At 37.4% G+C, this 12,338-nt stretch overlaps 1 protein-coding gene across 4 annotated transcripts in view; it reads left to right on the top strand.

Annotated features, from left to right (window-relative positions):
- The window catches only part of LOC140728545 (voltage-gated inwardly rectifying potassium channel KCNH7-like), a 523,000-nt gene that overhangs the window by 458,309 nt on the left and 52,353 nt on the right, over positions 1 to 12,338 (top strand). For all 4 annotated transcript variants that reach the window (XM_073047421.1, XM_073047422.1, XM_073047420.1 and 1 more), the window contains one exon: positions 5,258 to 5,457. In XM_073047421.1, coding sequence (XP_072903522.1) covers positions 5,258 to 5,457 — 200 coding nt within the window. The remainder of the gene's footprint in view (positions 1 to 5,257; positions 5,458 to 12,338) is intronic.

Raw genomic sequence — 12,338 nt, 5'->3', positions numbered from 1 at the left:
GGTAAAGTCACCTGGACCAAATGGAATATACTCCTGGGCACTAAAAATGGAGCTGAAGAGATTGTGGAGGCATTAGTAATGATCTTTCAAGAATCACTAGTCTCTGGAGTGGTTCTGGGGGACTGGAAAACTGCAAATGTCACTCCACTCTTTAAGAGAGGGAGGCAGAAGAAAGGAAATTATAGGCCATTTAGTCTGACTTCAGTCATTGGGAAGATGTTGGAGTCCATTACTTAGGATGTTTTTCAGAACTTGGAGACACGTGATAAAATAGGCCAAAGTCAACATGCTAACCTTAAGGGAGATCTTGTCTGACAAATCTGTTGGAATTCTTTGAGGTAATAACAGGAAGGATACAAAGGAGAGTCAGTAGATGTTGTTAACTTAGATTTTCAGAAGGCCTTTGACAAGGGCTGCTTAATATGATAAGAGCCCATGGTATTACTGGAAAGATATTAGCATGGATAGAAGATTGGCTGACTGGCAGGAGGCAGAATGGGAAATAAAAAGGCCTTTTCTGATTGGCTGCCGGTAACTCGTGGTGTTCCTCAAGGGCTGGTGTTGGGACGATTTCTTTTTACATTACATACCAATGATTTGGATAATGAAATTGATGGCTTAGTGTCCAAGTTTGCGGACAATACGAAGATAGGTGGAAGGGCTGGTAGTGTTGAGGAAGCAGGGAGTAAGAAGTGGCAGATTAAATATTGTGTTGGGAAGTGTATAGTCATGCATTTTGGTGGAAGGAATTAAGATGTAGACTATTTTCTAAATTGGGAGGAAGTTCAAAAGTCAAACGTGCATCCTCATGCAGGATTTCCTAAGGGTTAACATATAGGTTGAGTTGGTAGTGAGGAAGGCAAATCCTGTGTTAGCATTTATTTTGAGAAGACAAGAATATAAGAACAAGAATATAATTCTGGGGCTTTATAAGGCATTGAGGAGACTGCACTTGGAGTATTGTGAACAGTCTGGGGGCCCTTATATGAGAAAGTACATGCCGGCATTGGAAGGGGTTCAGAGAAGGTTCATGAAAATGATTCAGGGAAAGAAAGTGTTCGTGCATGAGAAACATTGGATTGCCTTGGGCCTATACTCATTGGAGTTTAAAAGAACGCGGGTGGATCTCATTGAAACCATTGAATATTGAAAGGCCTAGATAGAGTGGATGTAGAGAGGTGATTTTCCATTTAGAACAGAGATGAGATAAAATTTATTTAGCCAGTAGTTAGTGAATATATGGAATTCTTTGGCACAGATGGCTGTGGATGCCAAGTCATTGGGTACATTTAAAGCAGATGTTGATATCTTTTTGGTTAGTCAGGATGTCAAATGTTACAGAGAGAAAGCAGAAAAGTGGGGTTGAGATGGATAGTATATCAGCCTTAATGCAGCTGACTTGATGGGCTGAATAGCCTAATTCTGCTCCTGTGTATTACGGTCTTATGGTCTATGATCTGTTGCCCAGAGGCAGAAACCCCATCAATTTGAATGGAGGGGAATGACTATGAATGACAAAGGTAAGTCCAAGCTAATTTATATTTTTAAATAGTTTGTAAGTGAACCTATTTTTTATTAATCTTTCTCTTATTTTTAATGGGCCAGAATTTTGTTGGGAAATGTCAGCAGGTTCATGATGAATACCAATATTTCCCTACACAAGTTCAGGATCCCAGGTTTGTATGTGGTGACATGTATGTACTCTGATAATAAATTTTACTTTGTCTTTGACTTTACTTCGGAGAGAACAAAAAAATGTTGCTTTTCAATGGCAATTTTCTGACTGCAACCCTAGAGTTAAATTCCATATCATATTCAGCATTGGTGATGTGAACTTACAATGGGGAATTTGCCCACTAAAGCAACAGCAGGTTAGAGCACAAAAAGTCCATTTAATGCAGCTGAGTGGAATGCTTTGAAAGCTATATGTATATGGTATCAAGATATAGTATCTTGAATGAATTGTGACTCCTTTTATTTGGTTAATAGTTTTTCCAATTCATTTTAATTTTATTTGATTCCATTTTAAAACTTTACAATTGTTTCATTGATTTTAATTGGTTTTGGAATAATTTTGAACATTTCTGACCATTGGGGATATTTAGAGACACTCAATATATTTAACATATTGGACAGCTTACTATCTATGGAAGGTTCAGCCTGCTGTCCAAGATACCCTCAATTATTTTTTGTTTGGGGTCTATTCTGGTCCACTCAAATAAATATGTTACATGCTGCACTCGGGTGTGAATGCTGGTCTCTCTGATATCAATGAGATCTGACCCAATAATTCTTCTGGGATTCTTAGCTCCCAGTGCAGCATTGGTCATTGATGACCTCCTGTCTCCATTGTCCAAACGGTTATCGTCCAAATGTTATGGTTGGGGATCATCAATGTTTGTGTAATCCATTGCATCCACTGTACAGAGGATTGGCCTACACAGCTTCACCAGAGGCCTTACCTGATTCCACCTCTCATGATGGGGACGTAGGGTTGGACTTTGAGAGACATTCATTGCTATTTTTTTTTCTCAGCTGGTTCATAAGTTGATCATTTTCTCTCAATTTGCTCCCCCAATATAGGCACGCTGCTCCTAATTGGGTGTAACAAGAATTGGTACTCACTCCTCAACTATTCACAGTTTATAGAGTCATAGAAAAGTACAGCACAGAAACAGTCCCTTCGGCTCATCTAGTCCATGGTGTTGTTTATTCTTAGATGAAAAACTAAGTATGATGTATCCAAGTTCACTGATGATGCAAAGTTTGGAAACAACATGAGCTGTGGAGAGGATATAAAAATTATTTAGGGATCTGTACAATTAAGTTAATTGCATAAGTTAATTGATGGCAGAGGGAGTATAATGAGGGAAAATGTGAGGTTATTCCCAGCAGAGGGAAATAAAGAATAAAAAACTGACTGTTGTCGAAATTTATCAACACTGGCAAAGGCACATTAAATAGAATTGAGCCCATTCCTAGACATTTCAATAAAACTAAAGCCAATCGCTGCATTAGTAAATCGCTTCAGCAGGAGCTGCATAATCTGGGCTCCTAAACCAGATGGAATATGCAGTCTTGCTCTCCAGCCTCAGTATTGCCTCATGGGGGCAGCAGAGGAGGCCAAGGACAGTCATGCCAGAATGTGGATGGGAAGTTGAATGGAATGGAGATCCTGCCTTTTACGGCAGACAGAGTGAGGGTGTTCAACGAAGAAGTCTCCAATCTGCATCATATCTCACCAAAGCAGAGGAGGCTGCATCAGCCTCCAACCTAATAGTTTGAACATCAATTTCCCAACTTACAGTCATTTCTTTCCCTACCTCCTTCTCCCTTTTTTCATTCTCCATTCTAGTTATCCTCTCATCCCTTCTCACCTCACTTGCCCATCATCTCCCTCTGGTTCTCCTCATCCTTTCCTTTCTTCTATGGTCCTGTAGCCTCCCCTGTTAGATTCCTTCTTCTTCAGCCGGTTACCCCTTCTACCTATTCCTTCCCAGCTTCTTACTTCCTCTCCCCGTCCCCACAACCACCCGCCTTCTCTCTCATCTGGTCTCATCTATGATCTGCCTGCTTGTACTCCTTCCCTTCCCCCCACCCTTTTTATTCAGGCTTCTGACCCCTTCCTTTCCAGTGCTAATGAAAGGCTTCACCCCAAAATGTTGATTGTTTATTCCCTTCTATAGATACTGCCTGACTTGCTGAGCTCCTCCAGTATTTTGTGTGAGACACTCAAGATTTCCAGCATCAGCAGAACCTCTTGTATCTGTTACATGCAGGAAAATGGTTTCTTCTAAAACTTAGGGGCAAAATCTCAGGATAGGAGATTGGCTATATAAGAATGAAATACAGAAAAATGTATGAAGGGGATTTCATGTTAATTACTTATTTTATTTTTAATATTCTTTTTTTTTTGGTTGGACATTGTGCTGCCCGAATGGTTAACCTCTGAATATAAATTGTCTTTAAATCAAACTGAACATTTCAATGATACTACTCAGCATGCTGAGAAATAGGTATAAAAATAAATGACTCCTTTCAAGATTGACCAACGATTGTGAATGATAAAACATTATAAATGGAAAATGACATACTGTCTGGATTTGCGTGATTAAATTATATTTATCCTGGGAATACTGTTGCCATGAGAACTGCCATTGCCATAGAAATTGAGCTGTGCAAGTAAATGTTCAAAATATCTCTTTATCTTTATTATACCACATCAAAATATTGTAAGGTGTTTATTCTTATGTACGGTATAATTGTGGCAAAGATTTTAGTGCTGTAGTGCAAACATGGTGGTTTTTTGGCATTGGTGTAATATTGGATAGTCCTGATTTACAAAAGTACGGTATTTCAAATCTGAAGGCAGATGATTTCTACAACACGAAGAAGAGAAGATCTGCAGATGCTAGAAATCCAAGCTACACACACAAATTGCTGGAAGAACTCAGCAGGTCAGACAGCATCTCTGGAAAAGAGTGCAGTCCTGCTGAAGGGCCTCAGCCCGAGACATCGACTGTACTCTTTTCCATAGATGCTGCCTGGTCTTCTGAGTTCCTCCAGCGTTTTGTGTGTGTTGCTTAGTTTCTACAACAGCTGGTTCAAGCTACTTTAAGACATATAAAAATCACTAAGCTCGCACACAGTCTTCTTCCTAAGCCTATCGCCCCTACTGGGGGTGCAGGCTGCTAGAGTCCTCTGTTCTGGGCCAGTCTTTCAAGTTTTCCCCAGGTGTAACCCATTTTTGAAAATCTTTGTCTCCCAGGAATGAGGACTCTGGAGATTCTGTAGCACTGGGATTTTACAGGATGAGGTTACCAGACCCATGTCCAACCCTCCTACTTGCATATCCAAGCTTGGGACCATCCATGGTGGAGTTTGGTAGCACAGAGTGGCTTGCACCAATTGTCAGCTTCTCAAGAATTCAAATGTTACTGTTGGACATCTTCAAATGACCTTTCCAATAACTTCCAAAATAACTGTAATGATAATAGTTAAAATTATAAATCTTTCCCTAGTGTGATTCTAAAAATAATTGCAAAGTGAAGACAAGGAGGTATCAAACGGAACTAATACAAAATTGGTTGGTTTAAACTTATTGAATATACTTTCAAAACTTGAAGACCTGTCATACATGAAAAAAATTGTTAATAGTTTAAACCATTAAGCTACCAGATACAATATATTAAGATAAAAGCTTCAAATGGCTAAAATTTAATTTGTCTGATTGTGCCTATGTTTTCTCCTTGACCAGCACTAATGTACGCCAGTATCTTTGGTAATGTCTCAGCAATTATCCAGAGACTGTATTCGGGAACAGCAAGGTATCATATGCAAATGCTTCGAGTCAAGGAATTCATACGCTTTCATCAGATTCCCAACCCTCTCCGTCAGAGGCTAGAGGAATATTTCCAACATGCTTGGACATATACAAATGGCATAGATATGAATATGGTATGTGCATAGATTTGTTTATTAATGAGATTCTATTTAAATAGAACTGTGGCTGACAAATTCTGTAAATAATGAAGATTGGGTAAATGCAGGCACACTGGAACTACTAATAAAGGGTAGAAGATACAGGTACACGGAGTACAGCTACTGTCAGGAATTACTTGTTCTTGGCTCTGAGGTAAATTAGTATTCTGCAATTCAGAATAAATTGAGTGAAAGCATAAAATATCATATGTGGCAACAATTATTGAGTATTCCATTAAATTCTAATATTACACATTATCCCCCAGTCAGTGCCACTGTTATTATTTATAACCTGTGTTGAAGACTAGAGGTTTTCATTCAAAATTCTCAAGCTTAACTGTTTAAAAAGCTGCATGTGATTGATGCAGTCAGAAACCAAGTCAGTACTGTCAGTTGTAGAAGATAATTTCCTGACCATGTCTGACACATTTGCTTAATAGTATCACTGCAAACAGTATTTGAAGTCCTGAATTTAAGCAGAATGACAGCACTGGAGACATAATACTACATTAGCTACTACAGAAATATCCTGGTGTTTTGACATCTGCCTCCAATTTACTGGTAAAGTGGCATTAGCAGAATTTCAAGTGTATTAGAATTTTAACTTCTTGAGGATAAAATAGCTGATAGTTAAGGATAATTTTGTAAATGTGTCAAGGTATTTTTCATTCTGATCATCAGAAATGTGTGGAAACAAATAAGAGCTTTAAATTTTTTTAATCAGTTCACATTTTTTAAAGAACCGAGAAGATATCACTGAGTTAAATCTGCACTTTTAGAATGGAACCGATATATGGGAGTTGGCTTGTGCACTTCCTTTCCTTGTCTGGCCATCTGCCCACTTTTCTGGCAGATCACGAAGTAACAATTATGCAGCACATACTTAATTTCAGTCCCTGGACAAACATTTAGCTGGGCTGGATTATATTTTTGATTGTGTATAACTATAATATTTATGGACTGAATTAATATAAATTAGAAGTCTTATTATTGGTAGGCAATACTTGCAAACTTATAATTTAAAACATTATATTTTAGTTCCCAGTAAACAGATTGTGGTATTAACAGTTAAGCTGAAATTCCACTGCATAATATTTGCAAGGCTTTTATAAAATTTTAATTAAAAATTAATTGCAAGCTACTTGCTATTTTATCTACTTGTGAAAATATATGACAAATTTTGTTAGCACACAGTGGACTTTTCGATCAATCTCAAAGTTCATTCTTAAATTCATAATGGTAAGTTACAAAAATAGATTCATGATTATACTTCAAGGAAGCAAACCTTTCGGCCCAGTTTATCAATGCAGACCAGGGATCCTACTTGAACTCATATGTCTGCATTTGGCCAATATCCCTCTAAATCTTTTTCTATCCACATTCCTGTCTAAACGTCTTTTAAATGTTGTGACTGTACCCAGCTCAACAACTTTCTCTAGGAGTTTGCTCCATTTACCAACCATCCTCTGGATGGAAAACTTGCCCCCCCCCCCCCCAGGTCTGATTACATTTTTCCCCTCTCACCTTAAACTTATGTACTCTAGGACAGATTGACAAATTTAACCTGGGAAAATGATTCTGACAATTCAACATATCTACGTCCCTCATAAATTTTATATGCTTCTATGAGGTCACTTCTCAGCCTCCGACACTCCAGGGAAAACAATTCCAGTGTATCCGGCCTCTTCTTATAACTCAGCCATCCAGTCTTGGCAACACCCATGTAAATCTTTTCTTCAGCCTTTCCACTTAAGGATATCCTTTCTGTAGTTAAGTGACCAGAAATGCCCTCAATACTCTGCGTGGTCTCCCCAGCATTTTGGACAGATGTAACATGATGTCTCAATTCTTGTACTCAGTGCTCTGACTGATGAAATCAATGCCTTCTTTACTACCCTGTCTAATGAATATATTCCCTTATTTGACAACAAATTATTTTATTCTCTCTACTATTCAAAGGACAACAGCTTCCATTTATATAGCACCTTTAACATAGCAAAAATCACTGATGAAACTTTAACATTAAAGCTGAGATTCCACTGCATAATTGTAGGACTTTCGTAATGGTTTAAGTAAAATTTAACTGCAAGCTACTTTAATACAGGGTCACTTTCAAAACAAAAAGATGTTGAGCAAAGAGGTTTTTAGGGTAGATGCTAACAGCTTGGTCCAATGGTAAGTTTTTAACAGTAGTTTAAAATGGATGAGGAATGACAAAAATATTCTAGAGAATTTCTAGAGCTTAAGATTGTGGTACCTATAGGCATGGCTGCTATTGGTACAGTACATCAGTTAAAATCAGGGACATTCAGGAACCTCAAATTAGGGAAGTACTGATATCTCAAGAATGCTGAGTGGCAGAAGAAGTCATAGAAGCCGTGGAGAAATGGGATGAAGGATTTGAAAACAACAATGAGAAACATATCATAACTAAAAACAAGTGTAAGTTAGCAAACATAGAAATGTTGCAGGTTTTCAAAAGCATCATATTTACTGAGATTAGAATGAGGTATCATATCATAACATAATCACAACTAGACGTAACGTGCATGTTTGAGAGTATCACCAACATACGTTTCACTACATATGATAATCTTTCTAAGTGTAATAACATGTTTTGAACCATGTTATTATGTTTCAAGTCCCAGTTTAAGATATGCCAGTATAAAAAGAAAATCAATGTACATTTAATTACTTGCTGTACTCATAAAAACTTATCTCTTCCTTATTTGCTTCACAACTTAATACTTGGAATTACTCAACCCCCTCTGGTAAGAACAGGAGGTATATATCATTGTTGTATATATAAATGTGGAACAATAAACATCATTAATATTGCAGCTTACTGAACTTTTTTGGTGCTTTTATATTTAATTTGAGCTTTTTGCATGAGCCTGTAGTTCAATGATGAACTATAAAGAAATGGGGGTAAGGTAAATTGTGGGAGTGAAGTATAAGATAGAGATAACAAAAACAAATTACAACTTGTTATATAACTCACAAATTGGTTGTCATTTGATTAAAAGCTCTCATCCCACAGTCCACATTACCTGTGTCCTCTAATTTCCATATGCATATGGCTTATGTTATGTTGACTTTCTTTTAAGTGTTTTCATTGTGACTTTAAGACCTTTGTACAAGTTGGCTTGCTTTACCATTGTGATTAACTCTCTCTGTCTCACGGCTTTACGTCCATGCCATATGCATGACAACGTTACTGTATTTATTGCACTTTTCCAGCCTTTAACCCATTGCACTCTTGTCAGGTTTGCATGATTTTTGAACAAATTGCTGCTGTATGACATTCTCAAACATTATCATCATTAAGTCTGACAGAAGTTATTGATAAAATAATTTAAAATATAGGGAAATCTAAATTACATACCTGGATGTAAAAAGCTACCTCTCTTGGAATCAATTGACTGTGTGATCCTATGTATAAATACCTAGATATAACATTAACAAAAGCTTGCTACATTATATATAACTATCTATAAGAATGTAATAGCATTCTATTCTATTTTAATATATAAGTATGATTGAAAATGTCATGTAAAGAATTTTTACAGTAAACTAAATTTAGAAGAACACTCTTCTAAAAGACACATCTGAAATTTTGTTTATTTTTCATAAACTAAAACTGACTAGTCGTCCCAGAAACACAAGGAAATGTAATGTTTCTCTTGCATATTGGCCCGGAATTTGTGATCAGCAACAACAAACAAAATTTCTACTTGTTTAAGCTAACTGTTGCAGATGCCGATAGAGTTTTTGCCAGCTTTTAAGCAGCTTTTTGTAGTGATTAGAGAGTCTTTTATTTCCTGCATGCTATGCTTGTTCAATCGATCAATAGTACTTGTGGGTGGAAGAAACTGTAAGGTGCTTCCTCAAACAATCTAAGTGGTGCATCTTCATGCATTAGAAGTGTAAATCAGTGTGTCTTTTTCAATGTAAAGTTATGCACAAAAAAGAGAATGGTGAGATTAAAAGAAAGAAAAAAGGAGAATATTTTAACTATTCTAAAATCTACAACAATAATGAATTCTAAATAAGACCCCTACTTGTAAATTTGAATTCTCATTGCATGCTCAGCAATAGGAAAAACTTATGATGCTGCTAACTAATTACCTACAACCTCATACACCAGCCTAACATTTTCTGTTTTTTTTTAGTTACCATTAAATGAATAAGTACCACTTCAGCTTCTTCATTATTTTGATGCTGAATCTCTTAGCTAGACCCCAGTGTAGCAAAGTTTCCATGTGACTAGAGCAAATTGGAGAGCAACTTCATGATTTCCACAGTTAATTGTGCATATGTGGATACTGGAAATTGCTGTTTAATTCATTTGGCAACTATGGTGAGCTGTGATAACCTCACTATTATTTCTGCTGTAAAATAGAGGCTAATGCTCTGTTCCAGTCGCAATAGACTTTCCAAGTAGATAAAGCAACAGGAGATAAAATGATGATGCAATTTTGATGGATACTAGATTACCCTGCATGTGCTACTATGGTTTATTGCATTTGGCTTTAATTTGGTGTCTCTTGCTGATTTACTCTGTCTTCTCGTTTGTTCTTCTCAAACTAAAAGGAATCCTGCATTAGAAGTGTTATGCGTTCATCATTTTTTTAAAAGGAAATGGAATCTGTTTTAAATCAATTAATATGTTTTTGTAAACGAGAATATGTCTCATTTATGTGTCTTTCCCTTTTATATCCAGGTTTTATGACTTATTTTTTGAGATGAAGGGTAAAAGTTATTTATAATTAATGTGGAAAATGTAAGCTTTTATTGTGTGTTATCATGATGAATATGTCCTCCAGGTTTCATAAGGATGGCAACCCTGATTATTACACTTAAATAGGAAGAGATTATATTGTGATTATTTGTACCATTTCTACCCATATCAGAAGGACAAAAGATAAAGGAGGTTTTGTGTCTGGGAAGATTGCATTAATATTATTGAGGAAACTGTTACAAACGGACTATAATAACAGTTCAGTAGTATCATAATCCTAGGAGGCAGAAATTTACCAGGAGCAGTGTGGTGGCACAAGTACTAATTCTTATTTCTATTTGTTTTAAATTCAGAATGAAATTAAAATGGGTTAAATAAGTAGCCGCCTGGTGAGCTGGAGATACATCTCTACCAAAGTAGGTGTGAGGTGTTCCTTCCCTCCACCAGCCTTCAGCTCACCCGTGGGCAAGGTGTAGCCCCTGCTTAGCCCCCCCACCCACCCGATCAGAGTCACATGAAGCCATGGGAGCAGGTGGTGGATAGCCATATGAACAGCCGGTGCACATCACAAGTCCCGGTTATGTGACCATTGACACCAGGCAGACAAACTCTGAAGAGTATTGATAATGGCTGGGATCACCCGTCACTGCCCAGAAGAAGGCAATGGCAAACCACTTCTATAGAAAATCTTGCCAAGAATGATCAGGGTCATGGAAACATCCTGATCACCTATATCATATGACACAGTACATAATGAGCGAATGAGACAAGCATGCTGTGATGTTTTCGACTGGAAGCAATTATTTTAAAACAATTTTTCTTCAACAATCATTCAAAGCTCTCATCTACTGAGTTACTGAGACAGCTTCAACAGCATTGAAGAAATTCAATTCAGGATAAAGCAGTCCAAGTGATTGGCACCACATGCAGCATCATCAATGATTATTCTCATCATCCCAACCACAAAATGGCAACAGAATATAACAGCTACAAAATACACTCCAGCAATATCTACTGGACCTCCCCAGCCTGTGACTTTTAGCAGTAAGAAGGACAAAGGCTTCATGCTCACAGAAATTGCTCTTGCAGGTTGGCCTCCAAGTTGCACATCATCCCTAATTTGGAAATATATAAAAACTTTTCTTTCATTACCACTGCGTCTAAATCACAGAACTCCCTTCTCAATAACACCTTCAGAAGAAGTTCAGAAAATATTTCACCAACATTTTCCCAAGGGCATATAGGAATGGATTTGTGTTGGTATTGCCAACAGTGCTTATATCCCAAAAATAATAAATAAAAAGAAACAGAGACATACTTTGCTAAGAACTGTGCCTGATGATGGCAGAGGTTAAATGTCACACTGGTGCGCTGGCAATGTCTGAACCCAGGTGTAGTGCAATGACAGACACCCATGTGAAGTTTATGCATAGGAATTCCAGCAGGACATTGAAAGCTCAACCAAGTGACACCATGAGCCAAATCATTCTCAAAACAAGGACCCCACATTAAGTGCTAATTGGGAGTCCACTTTAAATAACCACAGTACACAGAAACCCATACCAATCAAAGTAAACTTGACAACATTAAACGGAGAGCCCAAGGGATTAACGACTTGAGTTAAGACAATAATTAACAAGTGCTCGAGGAGTTTTGGTGCCCAATGCTCTACAGCTCACCGCCCAACCCTGTGGGGCTCATGGCAGCTAAATATTTGGAAGCCATAACCTGAATACCAACTTATAAATTTTTTGTCACTGAGGGACAACAAGAAAAAGTGTTTCTGTCAACATTCTCAGTAGCTTTTCCCAAACCTAGTAATTAGATATTATAAAATGCTGTGAACATGGTTCTTGTGTGTAAGGTGGCCAGAGAGCTGATTCTAGCTTATTCCAGTAGTAAAAATCTCTCTGTTTTACTTTTTGTAGAAAATCCCTGGAAAAGATATGGCCTGCTGAGCAGTAAACCGGTTTGTTCAATGTCATATGTCCATGTCAGCAGACCAAGCTTAAAATATTGTGATGTTTGTTCCCCATATCAGGTGTACCAAGTGGTAACTTGAACATTCAGCAACCTTCCACTGAGCACAGCACCATATCAAATGGTGATTACAATA

This window comes from Hemitrygon akajei, chromosome 5 (assembly GCF_048418815.1).
Source record: "Hemitrygon akajei chromosome 5, sHemAka1.3, whole genome shotgun sequence".
Taxonomy (NCBI): domain Eukaryota; kingdom Metazoa; phylum Chordata; class Chondrichthyes; order Myliobatiformes; family Dasyatidae; genus Hemitrygon; species Hemitrygon akajei.
The sequence above is the reverse complement of the archived record's forward strand: the minus strand, read 5'-3'. Positions and strand labels throughout refer to the sequence as shown.